Source organism: Colossoma macropomum, unplaced genomic scaffold (genome assembly GCF_904425465.1).
Source record: "Colossoma macropomum unplaced genomic scaffold, Colossoma_macropomum, whole genome shotgun sequence".
NCBI classification, from domain to species: domain Eukaryota; kingdom Metazoa; phylum Chordata; class Actinopteri; order Characiformes; family Serrasalmidae; genus Colossoma; species Colossoma macropomum.
This window is the reverse complement of record NW_023494805.1, coordinates 4,468,448-4,487,172: the sequence shown is the minus strand read 5'-3', so window position 1 is coordinate 4,487,172 and position 18,725 is coordinate 4,468,448. Positions and strand designations below refer to the sequence as shown.

The following is an 18,725-nucleotide window of genomic DNA, read 5'->3' as shown; positions in this document are numbered from 1 at the left end:
ATTTACAGATATGTAATCCTCAGACTTACTCTTGATGGTGCAGATGAAGTTGAGTCTCTGATCCTCTGGCAGACTGACCCACTGCTTACTTCCAGACTGCACCGCTCCTGTTCTTTCTCCTCCACTGCAGTCTTCCACTTCTGTCCCGTTCCCCGTAGCCCAGTTCTCATAGCACACAGTCGATCCACTCACCCAGAACCAGATACCTAAGACGCAGGTGTGACGCAGACCCATCCACACATTAGCAGTGGAGGCATTGTTAGTAATAATCTCCACCCAGTGCTGAATTTCCTCATTGTGAACAGAGACCAGATCCACATGATTCTCTCTGCAGTATCTCAGAGCTTCTCTCCACGTCTTGGTCTGATTAATCAGGATGAGTGGAATCTCTGCAGAAGGGTGAGGAAAAAAGATTTAACCATTATGTCAAATAGTTGTTATTTTTGTGCTTTTCAGGTTTGAAATATTATACAGGCAGTTGATTCTGATCTGTAAGTGTTTCTTTAACTGATTCCATGTAAAAGGATTTCCTCTGTAAGTTCTACATAAAGTCACTATTCAGAACTAAACCCTGACCCAATGCAAATGAGCGTGGTGAATGAACTGGACCTGTAAGAGATACTGTACTGCATTTCATCATGAACTCACGTTTATAGCAGACAAATGGATCTAAGTAATTGCAGTGGAGATCATTCCATCTGTATGCACTGGGACATAATATCCCACAGTTATCACTCCCATTGTTGTTTGGCTCTCCAGCGTCCCAGTATCTGTACGAGGAGTTACTCCCATCTGACCAGATCCAGCTCTAGAAACACATTAATACCTGATCAGTAAACTGTTTAAACACTGACCTCTCAGAGCTCATTATCACATCAGATAAAATCAGTCACACAAAGATTTTAGTGATTAGCCCTTATGAATTTCCTTTAATTATACACAGCTGCTTACAATGTTGTTCTGTTGAACTTTCTGTCTCAGTCCTATCCAGAAATAACCTTTTGTCCCGTTGAGAACAGCAGTCAGAGCGTTCATTTCCTCTTGGCTCTCAATGGTGGCCAGGTCAGTGAAATTCTCTCTGCAGTGTTTCTGAGCTTCATCCCAGGTCTTATTTACTTTCACCACATGAAACTGACGAGTCCCACAGAAGGAGAGAGTCCACAGAGCTGTAGAGATGAAAGCTCTCATCAGCATGACAGTACAGTAATGAAGCAGCAGAGAGTTTTACAGATGATCATGAAGCTACACTGACCTGAGAAAAGCAGGATCAGATACAGAGCTGAACTCATGACTGTGGAGAACAAGAGAGACACAGTTCACACATTAAACACCTCAACAGTCTTTACTACCAGCACATCAGATCATGCTGTTCAAATTGTGATAGTCAGTTAAGGCAAACGTACCATTTAAAGCCATAACCACGGATGTAAGAAAAATAGAGCAGGACCCCCACAGGACCATCCAGAGCACATACTATTTGGGTGGTGGATCATTCTCAGCACTGCAGTAACACTGACGTGGTGGAGGTGTGTTAGTGTGTGTTGTGCTGGTACGAGGGGATCAGACACAGCAGCGCTGCTGGAGTTTTTAAACCTCTCGGTGTCACTGCTGGACTGAGAATAGTCCACCAACCAAACATATCCAGCCAACAGCGTCCTGTGGGCAGCATCCTGTGACCACTGATGAAGGACTAGAGGATGACTAGCACAAACTGTGCAGCAGCAGATGAGCTATCGTCTCTGACTTTACATCAACAAGGTGGACTGACAAGGTAGGAGTGTCTAATAGAGTGGACAGTGAGTGGACACAGTGTTTAAAAACTCCAGCAGCACTGCTGTGTCTGATCCACTCAGACCAGCACAACACACACTAACACACCACCACCACGTGTGTTACTGCAGTGCTGAGAATGATCCACCACCCAAATAGTACCTGCTCTGTGGTGGTCCTGTGGGGGTCCAGACCATTGATGAATGGGTTAGAGGTGGGATATCAAAGTATGTAAAGAGACAGTTGGTCTATAATTTGTAACTGTAGAACTATAAAGTGCACCTATATGATAAAAGGAGCTGATAAAATGGACAATGAGCGTAGAAACAAGGTAGGTGCACCTTATAAAGGGCTCAGTGAGTGTAAGTGTTCATATAAACAGCTGGTGTAACAATGGGGATATTAAACCCAGCAAGCAGCTGAGTAGATCAATAAGCAAAGGCCAAATTCACAGACAAACAAAAGTGAGACAGGGGTGGGAAACTGAGGGCTGGGGTCCAGCATGGTAACATTCATAGCCACAACCATGGATATAAGAGAAATAGAGAAGCTACAGCATAAAATAAATGTAATAATTTCATGTAAATATTACTGTTATAAAAGGCTGATGTATCAATGGCTGGAAAGTCATGCAGATATTAAACTCAGCAGACAGCAGAGCAGCTAAACAAGTAAATATCAAATTCACAGTCAAGCAAATGTGAAACTATAAAGGCATTTTACATGAGACTTTTTCCTTTATTAGTCACAAGAAATCAATGGGGTGAAGGCCATGTTTTCTCCACACTCTTTCTTTAGTAAAGAAAGATGTTTTATATAGAACCATGAACACTCAAAGAACCCTTTGCATGATTAAAGGGTTCTTTGCATCATAAAAGGGTTCTTCAGACTGATAGATATTGTGCTGTAGATGGCTCTTTGCAGAACCTTTTTGAGTAGGGTTCTATATAGCACCAAAAAGGGTTCTTCTATTGTTACAAGCTTGATATCGTAACTGTAGCAAAACCCTTTTTTGTGCCAAAAAGAACAGTGCAGTTTAGAAAATCTTACAATTTCACTATGTAGGGAGCAGAGAGCTGTTTGAGATTCAGCCCCAGCTTGGGATGAAGGGCACTGTAAGCTTGGTGCTAAATAAGACTCTTGGTGGTAATTTGGTGACCAAAAAGTACTTATGAAGCGAAGGTTTCTGCATTAAGCAGTGCTATGTGTTATCATATGTTCATTCTTATACGACAAAAAAGTTGAAAGGTTCATGAAATGACCTTAATATACAGTGATGGGGGACTTCTCCTCATTCAGCGGTCCATGGTTGGTTGGCAATAAAACCACATGCTAAAGGAACTACATTTCAAGGCGGAGTGTTTGTATATGGCAATTATTATTAACAATAACTTACTTGATTTTCTGAAAAATTGTGTTTTTTTGTCATATTTTATGTTGACTGCTGTTTTATAAACGCAGTTAAACTAAAAGTTTTATGATTTCTGTATCATGCCTAAGACTATAATTTAATAATAATGAATAATGTTTAAGGCTATTTAATGTTACAGTTTACAAAATATATGATGCAGTATTATGTATTAATTTATTATAATGTATAATTAACAATAACGTAAGATTAACTACTCAGCTTACAGCATCTTAAAGGTTTTTCTTACCTGTTACGGCTTAAGAGGAAGCTCTCTTGGTCTCTTTGTCTCCTGTGTTAGTCTATGTAGTGTATGATAATAGATCACAACTGTGTTTGTTGTTATGCTTCCATTGTGATGTTCATTTGCATGACGTTCCCGAAAACAAATGCAAATGAACACTGCTTCCCGACACAGACCAGACTCATACACATAATAAAAGGCAATTTCTAGCATAATTTTCAAGCAATAAAAATGTATCCCTTTTGTAAAATTCCTGAAAACACTGTCCACTCACTGTCCACTCTATTAGACACTCCTACCTTGTCAGTCCACCTTGTAGATGTAAAGTCAGAGACGATAGCTCATCTGCTGCTGCACAGTTTGTGTTGGTCATTCTCTAGTCCTTCATCAGTGGTCACAGGACGCTGCCCACAGGACGCTGTTGGCTGGATATTTTTGGTTGGTGGACTGTTCTCAGTCCAGCAGTGACACTGTGGTGTTTAAAAACTCCAGCAGCGCTGCTGTGTCTGATCCACTCAGACCAGCGCAACACACACTAACACACCTCCACCATGTCTGTGAGGGTCCATGGGGGTCCGGACCACTGAAGAACAGGGTAAAAGGGGGCTAACAAAGTATGCAGAGAAACAGATGGACTACAGTCTGTAATTGTAGAACTACAAAGTGCACCTATATAGTATGTGGAGCTGATAAAATAGACAATGAGCGTAGAAACAAGGAGGTGGTCATAATATTATGTCTGATCAGTGTATATTCGAACCTGAGGAAGAGAACATGCAAAGACATCCTGCTGCATCCTGGTCAGTAGTTGGCTCTCCACAGCCAGAGGTGGAAAATTCAGGTCCAGAAAGTAAAAATCCTTCCCAGGATTTTGCTCCAACTGCCTTGGTAGCTCTGCTGGTGGTTTGATCTAACTAGAGAAGCCAGGCCGTTGGAACAAAATCCTGGGAAGGATTTTTACTTTCTGGACCTGAATTTTCCAGCTCTGGCTGTGGAGACCCAACTACTGACCAGGATGCAGCAGGATGTTTCCAAGGTTAAGGGGCATGGTCACGTTCATAGCCTTGTTTTGCTTCCCATGTATCTTGCTGACTTTATAGCTGTACTGTATAGCCCCTTTCACTTTTTTTCTGTTTGTTTGACATCTGTCTTCCAGACTGGCATTCCAGATTTAGGGGTTAGCATAGCACGGGACATATGATCGAGCTTTGTGACTGGTCCACGACAATGGCGCAACACTGAAAAGGCCCAGACCAATGAGCAGTAGCTATCGGGGGTGTTTCAAAGTACTTGTTGTTCTTTTGTTCAGTTATTAGCCTTATTAATAATTTATAACTTAATTTATAACTTTAAAACTTGTTAGTGGGCAGTGAGCACACTTACCCAGAGTGGTGGGCAGCCCTATCCACAGTGCCCGGGCAGCAGTTGGGGGTTAGGTGCCTTACTCGAAGGAGCTTCAGTCCACCTTCTGGTTTCAAGGCTGGTTCCCTAACCTCCCGCCCACGACTGCCCCAAAGATCCAAGCTATATCTCAAAGTCCACCATAAACTACTTCAAGAAACCCAAACGGAAGTTTTTGCAATGACCCTCACAATTACCTGACTTGAATATCCCTGGAAATCCATGGGCTGATGTAAACATGCAGTGCATGTTAGATAGCACAAGAATATTGCATAACTAGAACCGTTCTGTGCATGGTTTATGTAACAGCTGGAGGAACAGTGAAACCAACCACCCAGGACCTTTTGGTTGAAGGCTTGTCCCTGTTAGAGGTGCTTCATGATTCATGAGAGAGAATTTAAATTGATATATGTACTTCATTCCTCATTCAGACACACTGATCTAGGCCAATGGGTTTCAGTTCCAGTCCCTTCTTCCCCCTATGCCTTTTGAACATCTCCTGCTCAGGCGCAAAATTGATCACATGCAGAACACATCATATGCAAAACACATTCAAATGCTGTATTGTTGTCTCTGCTCCAACATAAACACTGTGTCTTAATTCAGACACTATATGTTACTTTCTTACATCTTATATGATGTATTTCTCTCTAAAGAGCCTGTTTTTTAAGGTAGTACCGCCTCAAAACAGAAATGGCAATTTACAAATGACTATACAGATCTTTATGTCATTGAATCATCACCGTGTGCTATCTGCTAGGTTATCAGCTAGCATATGATATCAAGCTAAAGTAAGCCAAACATAACATGCCACTGACATTGAAAAAATCCACTACATGATGCAAAAATTCTGATTTAAAAATGCAATTACTGAAATACGAAGATATCTAATTCCCATTTAAAGTTTCAGACTGCACCCAGAGGAAAAAAAATATTGTTCAAATGTTGCTCTTTAATGGTTCAGGGCATTCATGTCTTATTTAAGATGATCTTACTGACAGACACTACAGTGGTGATTATTTTATTTTTACCGAAAAATCTAATTCTCTTGTGGAGCCATAAGGGGCCAGTAAAAGAGCCGCATGTGGCTCCGGTGCTGCCTTTTGCCGACCGCTGCGCTAGACTTTACAGGACAGTGGATCTCCAGAACCAGAGTTGGTGACCACTGATTTAGCATTTCTCAGTTGTTATCACCTTAGATCTTCAAAGTGACTCATCCAGTGAAGTAGCTGTAGCATCTGCATCATTAAAACTTACATCATGGATAGACTGTAAGATTAAAATAAATGCATGTAGCTTCGTAACAGTTAATGTGGCCTTGTCTAGTCTGATGGTAAAAGTATTTGCATGCTGTGAACCTTAGTCATAAATACATAGACATAAATCAATCAGCAGGCTCTCATTTTAATACTGGTGTAAAATGCAACACACTTCAACACTGTATGTGAGAATAGTTCAGGTATAAATGTCAGGTATAAAATAGCTGTTAGAAAACAACAGCCCACACAGGCATAAAGATACGAGCAAAATTTGCACAAAATAGCTTCATGTGGACTTAGATTGTTAAACGTTGTATGGAATTTACTTAAAAATATTGCAGTATTTTAAATGACAGGAAATAAAACCATCGGAACTGAAGATTAAAATGAACACAAGTCTGCGTGAAAATCCTTGTAACCGGGTATCATGTACTGAATATACATACAATGTGAACAGTATGAGAACTTAAATCTTTTGTCAGATGTGAAAAGAACATTCACAAAAAACCTTAAATCAGACTCAGAATCTACATCACAGTTTATTTATCTATTTGAAAAATCACAGTAAAAGATGAGTAACCTACAATCTGTATATAAAATATAAATGATATATCAAACCAGCTGAACAAAATATCACTGAAAATGTGGACAGGATCTTCCCTAAATACTTACCCCAGGTTAATGAAACATATTATAGTTTAAATATATATTCCTCCTATTCTTTTACTTTAAATACAGCCTATAAGTAAAGACAATGTTTGAATCTTAAACATGTTGTAAAACATCACAGAAATGATGGGAGAATATTTCTTTTAGCTGACATTTTGACAATGTGACAATTATCACATACAGTGGTTATAAAGTAGATCAGAGTTATATGGAATAAACATTGTGGAAGGGAAAGCATCTTTGTAGATTGGAAACCTTTTGCTGTATTTTGGCTATTTGCAAATATTTGTATTTTAAACAAATGTGAAACCATAAATCAGATACATATGAGAGGGAATTAATGCCCAACATGAATAACCGAAGTTTAATTTTTCAGCTTTAAATTTTCAGCTTTAAATTATACTTCTTGTAGGTAAACTCTGCAAATATTGTAATATTCATATTTTATTGTTAGGTTTTACAGTAGTTGGAAACAAAAGAGTTAAAATCTTAAAACAGAGAGCTCTCCCATTGGTTAGGCCTTCAGGAGCTGAACTGAAGCTTTTTTATAATTCAGTATAATGATGAACGATGAGGATCCAGTCGAACAGCCTACATCCTCTTCTAGAAGTCTACAAAGGAAGCAAAGAACATGAGTCAGTATTGTTTTACTGTCAATTTTTAACCATTGACAAATACATAACTCTTTTACCCTTGGTGGCACAGATGAAGTTGAGCTCCTGATTCTGTGGCAGACTGACCCACTTCTTACTTCCAGACTGCACTGCTCCTGTTCTTTCTCCTCCACTGCAGTCTTCCACCCCTGTCCCGTTCCCCGGAGCCCAGTTCTGGTAGCACATCGACTCTCCGCTCACCCAGAACCAGAAGCTCAGGGTGCAGGTGTGACGCAGACCCATCCACACATTAGCAGTGGAGGCATAAAAAACAGCTGTTTCCACCCAGTTCTGAATTTCCTCAGTGTAAGCAGAGACCAGATCCACATGATTCACTCTGCAGTATCTCAGAGCTTCTCTCCACGTCTTCTCCTCTTTAATCAGGATGAGCGGAAGCTCTGCAGAAGGGTCAGAACAAAGATTTAAACATTAACACTTTTAACAGCAACACTTTACAATCCTGCTTTTAGTTAATCTGTAACTGTTCAGGAACTACGCAGGGATGAATGAGTAGTGCTGCATTAACACTTCACTAACTACTATGAACAAGGACTTCTAGTTAATTACTCAGTAGGTAATCGTGAATTAATGATGAGGGTAGTTCACTATTAACTAAACAGTAACTGCTGAGTTGTATACATTTCCAAGAAAACTACTTAATAACTATGGTTTCCTAGAGTAACTACTCATAAATTACTGATCACTTCAACAGTAATTACTCAACAGCTGAGTCTTACAAGGTTTCTGGTGAACATGCATAATTAGCTACATTGTAAATGAGTATCATTCTGAGTGAAAATAAAGGTAGTTGATAGACTGATAGATAGATAGATAGATAGATAGATAGATAGATAGATAGATAGAACTGAATCTGTAACAGATGTACTGCATTTCATCAACTTATATTATTCACCTTTATAGCAGATAAATGGATTTGGCCAGCAGCAGCGTGCATCATTCCATCTGTAATCAGGTTTATGCCATAATTGCACACAATTTTCATCTACACCATGGCTTGGCTCTTTATCATTCCAGTATGTGTATGAGGAGTTACTACCATCAGACCAGATCCAGCTCTAGAAACACATTAACATCTGATCAGTCAACTGTTTAAACACTGACCTCTCAGTGCTCATTATCACACCAGTTAAAATCAACATCACTGCCACATGAGGATTTTAAGGGGAAACGATATTATATGATGGGGTTTGATACAGATAATGAAAAAAATAATAATGGTAAAAATAATAAAAAACGACACAGTCATTAAACACAGTGCTGCTCACCATCTTCACTTCAGAGCTCTGCCGGTTTGGCAGAGGTGTGGGAATGAGGGGACAGGGCTGCTGAGCCTGAAGCTGCATCTGTTGGGCCTGGCACCAGGCAGAAGCAGAGACAATTGAATTAAAATTGTAATTTGTTCAAAACAATGTTCCGCATGTTAGTTTTGGGTAAGGTTGTTCTGGCATTTATTTCTCTGAGTTTATTCTATATGGACTCTTTCTTGTGAAGACAGACTAACTGGTTTGTTCTGTGTTTTTGCCTGCATAGAAAAGAGGAGCGAAGAGTAAACTTTCAGAATTTTCTGTGAAGATATTAAATAATAATGTTAGGGGAGCAAAAGTAGCTTATTTCACTATTTCACTGTGGACTAAGCTAACAGGTTAAAAAGTTTATAGGTACATTGTACAACCCTGTTTCCAAAAAGTTGGGAAGCTGCACAAAATATAAATAAAAACAGAATGCAATGATATACAAATCATTTAAACCCTATATTTCAGAAAACATATGTTGAAATTTTACTGTTTCTTAAAAAATATATTGTTGCTGTCGGAACAAAACCTTGTATCTCCATTTTTCAGTTTTTGACATAATTTGAAAATGCCTGTTACTCTTTACATTATGTGTAAATTTCATGACAAATGGACCAAAAGAAACAGCCCAAAATTACTTGGAAAAACCTCTAGTTCTATTGACTTACATTAGAAGTAAAGTTGTTTTGTTCCGACAACAGCGATATGCATATTTTGAATTTGATGCCAGCAACACATTTCAAAAGAGTTGGTACGGGGGGGCATGTTTACCACTGTATTGCATCACCTCTTCTTTTACCAACACTCTGTAAGCATTTGTTAACCGAACTGTCTACGAAGGTTTAGTGATTGCTGACTTGAATCTTCAAATTATTAAAGAGAATTTAAATGATTAAAAAGAGCTTTTCCAAAATTTACAGCATCCTGCTGTAAATTTACACAATTGCTTACAATACTTTTCTGCTCAACATTCTGGCTCAGTCCTATCCAGAAGAGGCCCTCTGTCCCACTGACGACAGCTATTACAGCATTCATTTCCTCTTGACTCTTAATGGTGGCCAGGTCAGTGAATTTCTCTCTGCAGTGTTTCTGAGCATCGGTCCAGTTCTTATTTACATTCACCACATGAAACTGACAAGTCCCACAGAAGGAGAGAGTCCACAGAGCTGTAGAGATGAAAGCTCTCATCAGCATGACAGTACAGTAATGAAGCAGCAGAGAGTTTTACAGATGATCATGAAGCTACACTGACCTGAGAAAAGCAGGATCAGATACAGAGCTGAACTCATGACTGTGGAGAACAAGAGAGACACAATCCACACATTAAACACCTCAACAGTCTTTACTACCAGCACTTTAGATCAGGCTGTTGAAGTGACATTTAGTTACAGTAACATGATCCACTTAAAGCCCCAATCAGGGATCTGAGAAGAATAGAAAGGCTCCAGATTAAGAGCTCTTAAGTAAAAAAAGGTGATGCATTTATATTTTGAAATTCTGAATGGAAAAATCAACAATCACACACACTTTTTCATTTTATTAAAAAGAGCAGATATAAAACTTTTATTTTAGTTTCAAGTGAAATACATGAATTGTATTTACTAAATGTATGTGAATGTGTTCCTCTGTAGTAAATTAGTATTATTAGTAGTAAAAAATTATGTAGTAAATTTTTTTCAATTTTTTTAATTAATAAAATCAAATTAGAATTTTTAATTAAATTCTAATTTGATTTTTAATTGAAATAATTTTCTTTTTTAAATCTGTTGTTTTAATTATTTTTTTTATTTGTATTCTCCTTTACTTTTTAAATGACTGTATTTTCTCATTTGTAAAGCATGTTGAATGATATGAGTGTATGAAAGGTGCGAAATAAATAAACTTGCCTTGCCCAGTGGCCAACAAGACACTATTCATAGTACAATTAAACACATGTTGCAAACTCACAAACATGCTGCAAATGCAGAAAACACTTTAATCAGCATGACAACATCAAAGCTACATTTTACAAACTCACTGCAAATAAAGAAAAACCATGCAACTTCAGAAATACTGCAAAGCCAGTCACAACACAACGGAAATGTATCTGGAAGACTCAAAGTTGATGCGATATCTATGATGGGAAATCACTGACAGAAGTAGATCAGACCACAGACACTCAGATCCCCAGTTCATGGTTAACCTGGCTGGCTAGTTTGCTGTCTGACATGTCGTAGCTTTGCTGTGGGAGTTCTCTGGTGTTACTAGTTTACCATTTACAGTTACCTTTTACAGCTAATTCCTATTAAGATACAGTGATGTCGGTGATCTGCTCAAATAAAAGTTAACTTACTTCTACCAGTGAATGTTTTTGCTGCATAGAATTTAAAAGTCTGAATGGCTCGTTTCTCTCTGAGTGTCCTTCAGAAACACCTCCATTGTATTGTGACTGGCTTATCAGTGATTCCGAAGTTGCATGTGTTTTATGTATTTGCAGCATGTTTATATAATGTAGCAGTGGTGTCGTCATTTTGATGAAGTTGCTTTCTGAGTCTGCAGCTCATTTTTTATTTGAATTTGTTGGGTCATCTCAGCCACCGTACATAGTAGCAGTAGGAAAATGCTGTTAACAGCATACAAAAGCACTGTGAGACTGTGACTTTAAAAAGTATTCATTTTTAGCTCTGTATTTTAATAGTAATGTATGAATAATGATGTATGGTTTACACAGATTTCAAAGCCAGCAGATGTAACCAAAAAAAACACTGTGTTGTATTTCTGTTGTGAGGATTTTATTCTGATAACTAGTAAACTGTGTGGATCATGCAGTGTGATATCAGCAGTATATGCATGAAAACAATTCACTCTAAAATTGACCATCAGCAAAGTATGATACAGCACAATTCCAGATAACAAACACAGGAACATATTTTTATGTATATAAACCTTGTGATTTTTAATGCACTGAAAATGTAGGATTAATAAAGATTAAACATGAGGCAGAAGCTGACAGAGATAAAAATCTATAATCACATGGAATTGTACCTGTTCCTCTCTGAAATCTCCTCCTCTTCTCTGCCTCCTTATATGAGACAAAAGGGAGGAGGAGATTTCAGAGAGGAATAAGGGGGGAGGGGACGTCCCAACATAAACTGCCCCGCACCAATACAGGCGAGATTATGGGGAACAATTACATGTGATTATAGATTTTTATCTCTGTCACACAGACAGCAGAGGAGATAAACAAGCTGGGATTAAATTCACAGGAAAATAAACAGTGTAGGTGATGCGGATACCTGACACAAAAACTGATAACAGCTACTGATAGAGACTGGAATAAACAACAAGAGGAAAGAACCACAGAACCCACAGGAGGAAGAGGTCAACCTCCAGAGTCTGAGAGAAGAATGACTCTTAATGGAAGGTGGAGATGAGCTGTGATGAGGCCATAGAAAGATAAATATATATAGAAGATATCATGAACAGCAAAAGTCCTTAGAACGTTGCTGGATATGACTAGTCTAGGTTTCACACAAAAACATCAATTCACACACACACACACACACACACACACACACACACACACACACACACACACACACACACACACTCATTCAAACCACATAAAGCAAAAAAGCAAAAAAAAGTTTGTTCAGAGAAAATATCAAATAAATCAGTATTAAAACATTACACACTAAAAATCTCCAGACCACCCCTCAGCACTGGGCTTAATGATGGTTTGTCTCATCAAATTTGTAAAATAAATACAGCAATAATCAGGATAAATTCATTTCATACTTTCAAAGTAGGTTGTAAGTTAAAACCAACAGCTCTGGTTCACAGTAGAAGACTGTAAATCCAGAGATGCAGAATTTGCAGCTGAAAGTGAGCTTGTCTACAGTTTGATCTGCTTTTAGTATCACTGTCCCTGAGAATTACAAACAACTGATGTCCTCATAATATTATAATAAAGAAAATAATGAAGGTATGAGTTAGTTTTCCATACAGGGATTAAAAAATCTGGACTGGACTAAACTTTCCTTTGAAGGAAGAATCGCCCTTCAGAACGCTGTGTAGTCCAGGACTAGGCTTAATCCCTGTTTGGTAATCCAACCCTATAAGTGCAGCTTCTAAACTGTAAATTAAGAACAAATCTCTCAGTAACAGTGTTTAGAGTCTTAAAGCTGTTTCTTACCTGTTACTGCTGGTAAAGTCGCTCTGACAGTGTCTGTGTTTGTGTCTCCCGGTGTTTGTGTGACTAACGAGGAAACTAAAGCCACTGTAACTCTTTATTTGTTTTATGCTTCTGCATCTTTTTTTGGATGATGATTTACATGAAAACTCTCTGAACTTATGCAAATGAACCCTCGTGCAGTAGAGGCATATTGTAATGGCAGTCAAAAGAAAATTCAAGTGAAGCCATGATTCTGCTGACAGTGACCAACGCCCAACATAAATATCCACACAGTAACTCCTCCTTTACACAGAATAACACATATAACTCATCATACACCTTTTAACCATAAACAACATAAACAGAACATATTTTAACCAGCTCTCTGTGATGCCAGGTCTGAGTTGGCAGCGCGTCCTGTGGCCATCAATCATGCCCCCTCCTTTGAAGTCCACCGTCTGGGTGACCCAACACAGTCCGAACAAAGTTCCTGGGGGTCAGTGAGGGCTGGTGTATTGGAGCAGGTAACACAATGAGGTGTTTGATTGAGCTTAGAACTACCCTGGGGCAGTTTTCTTCTTCCCCCTCCTCTAAACTGTTCTGTGCTGTGTGCTTTCAGTATTGCATTTCAGGAACACATATTCAGTAGAACTGGATGTGTTCGTTCCTCTGTCTAACCTGCATGTTGATAGTGACCACAAGGACACCTGCTTTGCATGGTATGATATGTGATGAAACATTCACAGTTCATACAGAGCTCTTCACAAATATTGGCACCCCTGATAAACATGAGCAAAATGGGCTGTAAAATTCATTCTTTATTGCTTTTTTCCTTTTGATCTTTCATTCAAAATATTAACAAAAATCTAACCTTTATTTGAAACACAATGATTGAAAGAATAAACCTAAATCTTACAATTAAATAAATATTTATTTAGGGATGAGCTCTTACTTGGTCAGCTATGACTTCCTGTTCCACTGGAGTATACATATGTCACGGTCTCCTCTGTCCCTGTCTTCTTCGGTTTTCTTGCCCTGTGTTTTAGCCATGAGCTCTTTTGCCATGTGCTGTGTTTTTGTTTTGGTTCTTGTGCTCCGCCCTTTCCCTGCCTTCTCTATTAGTATCCTCACCTGTCTGTAGTCTCTGTCTCCTCCCTCTCCTAGGTGTTCCCCATTTGTTCTAGCCTATATCAAGCCCTTTGTTTCAGTCAGTGTTTGTCTGGTCTACTCGTCACATTGTCACGTTTGTGTGCCTACATCGTGTTTTGTTTAGACCTTGTAGTTTGTTTCCTTGTTCTTTGTATTTTGCTAGTTTGTTTCAGTTATTAAAGTCTGCTGGCACATATATCCAGCCTCCTTGCTCACTACATACATGACAAAATGTAGGGTGACACAGTGGCCAAATACTCTGCTGGGAAGAAGACATACATCTATACTGACCCCATAAACAATGAGAAGGATGGTTTGAGTGGTCAAAGAATCTCAAAGGGTCACAGCTGGGGAATTGCAGGCCCAGAAGAAGGACCAACAAACTCCAACACCTACAGTTTGGCAAATGTTAATGAAACTTTCAGTGGGTCTGCGTTTTATGGTCAGATGAGATCATAGGAGAGCTTTTTGGAGGCAAACACCAGAGGTGGGTTTGGCCTAGACACAAATATAGCCATGCAGAAAAGGACCTCATCCCCACTGTAAAGTATGGTGGTGGATCTGTGGTGATGTTGGGCTGTGAGGTCCTGGGTAACTTGTTCAGATACACAGTATGATGGACTCCATCAAGTACCAGCAGATACTAAATTAAAACCTGACTGCCTCAGCCAGAAAGCTTAATCTGTGCCTTGGTTGGATCTTTTAGAAGGACACTGATCCAAAACACACCTTAAAATCAACACAAAAATGGTTCACTGACCACAGAACCAAGGCTTTGCCATGGTCATCCCAGTCCCCTGACCTAAACCTCATAGTAAACCTGTGGGATGAGCTGAAGAAGAGCGAACACAGTGTGGACCTCAGAATCTGAAGGATCTGGAGAGATTCTGAATGGAGGGATGGTCTCAGACCTTTGCCTGTGTTCAATGTCCAATTAAGCATTATAGCAAAAGACTAAGAGCTATGATCTCTGCAAAGGGAGGCTGCACAAAGAATTAAATGATCAGGTGCCAACAACTGTGGTGCACATAGATTTGAGAAAAATACTTATTTCATGATCACTGTTTCATCAATAATTGTGGAGGATTCAACTCTTCCTCACTCGAGAGGCCACCCAGGTGCTCGTTCATTCTGTTGTCATCTCAAGGCTTGACTACTGCAACTCTCTCTTGGCTGGCCTTCCTACTAATGCCATCAGGCCCTGCAACCATATTAATGCCATCAGCCCCTGCAACTTATCCAGTATCCAGAATGTAGCAGCACAGCTTGTCTTCAGGCTTCGTAAATTCACTCATGTCACTCCACTGCTCCCTTCATTGGCTTCCTGTAGCTGCACGCATCAGATTTAAAACCCTGATGCCTACAAAGCCAAAATTAGAACAGCCCCTCCCTCCCTAATGGGACTGGTCAAAACATGAACTGTTCCTTGAGCCCTCCAAGCTTCAAGTACAGCTTGGCTTGATCCCCCATCCTGCAAGATGCATGGAATACAAACATCAAGACTTTCTCTGCACTGCCACCCAGGTGGTGAAACGAACTCCCACTGGCTGTCCGAACAGCAGAGTCTCTCACGGTCTTCAAACACAGACTGAACACTCGTCTCTTTATGTCACTTTATGTATTACTGATGTCACCCCATTCCAGTGTGTGTTGGGGTAACCTTCCCTCGTGCTAGATGACTATCATCTTGGATGTACCTGCAGTACATGAAGTAGATGTAGATGGAAGAAGAGTTGCGAGCTTGTCTGGGGGGCACTCATCAGCGCACTGAGTGAGTGTTGAGGAGGAACAAAGCCCAGGTGGACAGACAACATCAGAATCAGAATCGAGCTTTATTGGCCAGGTGTACTTATACATGCAAGCAATATAGTTTTGGTTACAGGAGCTCACAGTGCACAAGTATCTAAAAACATTTACATGTAGTGAATAAAATACAATAAATATAAAACAAAATAAAATATAATAGACAGACCCCTGTGTATGGCTGTTGACCTTGGAGCTTCAGGTTTGAGGAGGGTAGTAAAAAACTTTTGCCCAAGTACACTGGACCATTTAAGATTCTTGATAGAGTAAAGGATCTTACACACAAACTTGATCTGCCTGGTCAGTATCATGATTCACACTACTTTCATGTTTCTCTCCTTAAGCCCGTAGCTTGGGGGCCATTGAATGGAGGGTCCTAGAAGGGTTGTTGTCCCAGAGGCTGCCCTTGGAGTCATTCTTCTGTCCAGAGTCACAGTGGCACCAGTTAAATACCAACAGTAAGAAACACCAAAATACATAACAGTAAGCCAGATTAAGAATAGCCATCTGTGTCAAAGGTAATGATCAAGACAGGACATTGCCAGAGTAAATACAAAAGGTTTACCACAAGATGTAAACCATTCATTTTGAGAGCAATAAAAAACATCATTATCAGTGTGAATGCTATATTTGTGTAAGCTAATGCTAGATGAAATTAACTCGTTAGCTTAAATACATAATTTTCATAGTTTCATAGGCTACATTTTAAATTTTAATATGTATATGTATACAAATGTATACACACACCCACACACACACACACACACATAGACATGTAAATCCATGATGGATGAACCAAAAACTTGGAAAAATATCTGGTTCCATTGATTTACATTAAAAGTAACGTATGTTTTTAACTTCTCCTGTATGTGTATAATGTGTCTAGAAATAAGAAGAAGTAAGTAGTATTTTAGCAGTTAGCACATTTGTAAGCTGATGAGTCACTAGCCAAATATGAAGATGTGCATTAGCCTTTTAAGGTTGATGATCAAAATAAACCCATTATGTATAATAATAATAATAATAAAGGACATAATTCTTCGTATTTTAGAGACTGCACACTGTGTAGCGTATTTCAATACTTTTAGAAGTGTTGGAATACACTACATCAGTTAGTAGTTCACCACAAGCCGTGTAAGACTCAGCAATGAATGTTTAACGATCAGTAAATTGTAAGCAGTTATTCTAAGAAACCATAGTTACTAAATAGTTTTCTAGGCGAATTATATGACTCAGTAGATACTGTTTAGTTAAAAGTGAACTTCCCTAATCATTAGTTCACCATTACCTACTGAGTAATAAACTAGTACTCAATGCTAGTTAATAGTAGTGAAGTGTTACTGCAGCACTATTAATTCATCCCCGCTAAGTTCCTGAATGGTTACCCTTTTAATTACAAAGCAGTATCATAAAGTGTTACTAAGAATCTTCTTAGTTACTTTGCCAAGTGTTTGTGTCACTTGCAAAAGACGTCCCATTTCATCTGTCCAGTGTGCTGCCACCTGGTGGAACCTGATGATATTGCTGTGCCACACCCAGCAGGATTCAGCCAAACCTGCACCAAACAAAATGCTGGCATCCCTCCATGAGCGTGCTCTCTGTAACCAATCTACAATATTTAATTCTTGAACAAGCTTTAGTCTTGAATTTGGGATGCTTTAATTTCCCTCCTTCTTTGTCCATGTTAAGCCGCAACAATGGAGTAACCATATCAAAGTTCCTTCTTGTATTTCTTATGACAAGCATGTCTCTGCAGTTTGAACCCAGGCCTTGACTAGCCTTAATGAAATTTCAAAACCCAGTACTAACTAGGACAAAGGGCCCTGCTGTACAAAATTGGAAAAATCTAAAAAAATGTTACTGTTATTATAAATTTGACTGTTATTATAAATTTGATGCCTGCAACATCCAATCTCTCCTTTCCAAGTTCTCACTCGAAGTTACTGCTGCAAAGTCATCTTTCTACAGAGGGAAACTGGAAGCATTAGCGTCTGATCCACGCAAGCTCTTCAGCATTTTCTCCTCTCTCCTCAACCCTCCTCCTCCCCCTCCACCCTCTTCTCTCACTCCTGAGGATTTTGTCACCTTCTTTGAGGAGAAGGTTGATAGAATCCGCCAGTCTTTTCCCTCTGTCCCCACTCCTTTCACTAGACCTCCTTCTCTCGTTCTCAATCCCTTAAACTGTTTTTCTTCTCTTTCCACAGATGCTGTCCTTCAACTGATCAAATCCAGTAACCCAGCCACCTGCCCACTGGATCCCATTCCATCCGCATTGTTCCAGTCAATCTCCAAGGATCTACTGCCCTTCATCACTTTTCTCATTAACAAGTCCTTGTCATCAGGTGAAGTTCCATCAACTTTGAAGACTGCAAAAGTACGTCCCATCCTGAAGAAGCCCACGCTTGACAGCTCTGATGTCAACAACTACAGATCGGTATCACTCCTTTCTTTAGTTTCATAAATTCTTGAACGTGCAGTATATAATCAACTGTCTCTCTTTCTCACACAGAACCAGCTCCAGGACCCCAACCAGTCTGGCTTCAAACCAGCGCACTCAACAGAAACTACTCCAGCTCCAGTCAGCAAGATCAGCCAGTCTGTCATCTGTCCTGATTCTTCTTGACCTCTCAGCAGCTTTTGACACGGTCAACCACACAATGCTTCTGGACGTCCTCACCAACCTTGGAATCACTGGCTCTGCATGGAAGTGGTTCAAGTCCTATCTGGAGGATCGCTCTTATCAGGTAACATGGAGAGGGTCCACATCCTCTCCATGCAGGCCCTCCACTGGTGTCCCCCAAGGCTTGGTGCTAGGTCCTCTTCTCTTTTCTCTTTACACTAGCTCTCTTGGCAATGTAATATCATCTCATAGCTTCTCTTATCACTGTTATGCTGATGACACT

General features: G+C 39.5%; 2 protein-coding genes across 3 annotated transcripts in view; both read right to left on the bottom strand.

Annotated features, from left to right (window-relative positions):
* The window catches only part of LOC118825974 (E3 ubiquitin-protein ligase TRIM39-like), a 424,414-nt gene that overhangs the window by 255,122 nt on the left and 150,567 nt on the right, over positions 1-18,725 (bottom strand). The window lies entirely within an intron of this gene.
* On the bottom strand, positions 189-12,939 carry LOC118825928 (macrophage mannose receptor 1-like). The gene is made up of 6 exons (XM_036596791.1): positions 12,892-12,939; positions 9,970-10,008; positions 952-1,166; positions 649-808; positions 277-389; positions 189-206 (listed from the first exon to the last, which is right to left on the bottom strand). The coding sequence occupies exons 2-6, from the start codon at positions 10,004-10,006 to the stop codon at positions 189-191; spliced, it is 543 nt and encodes a 180-aa protein (XP_036452684.1). The 5' UTR covers positions 10,007-10,008; positions 12,892-12,939.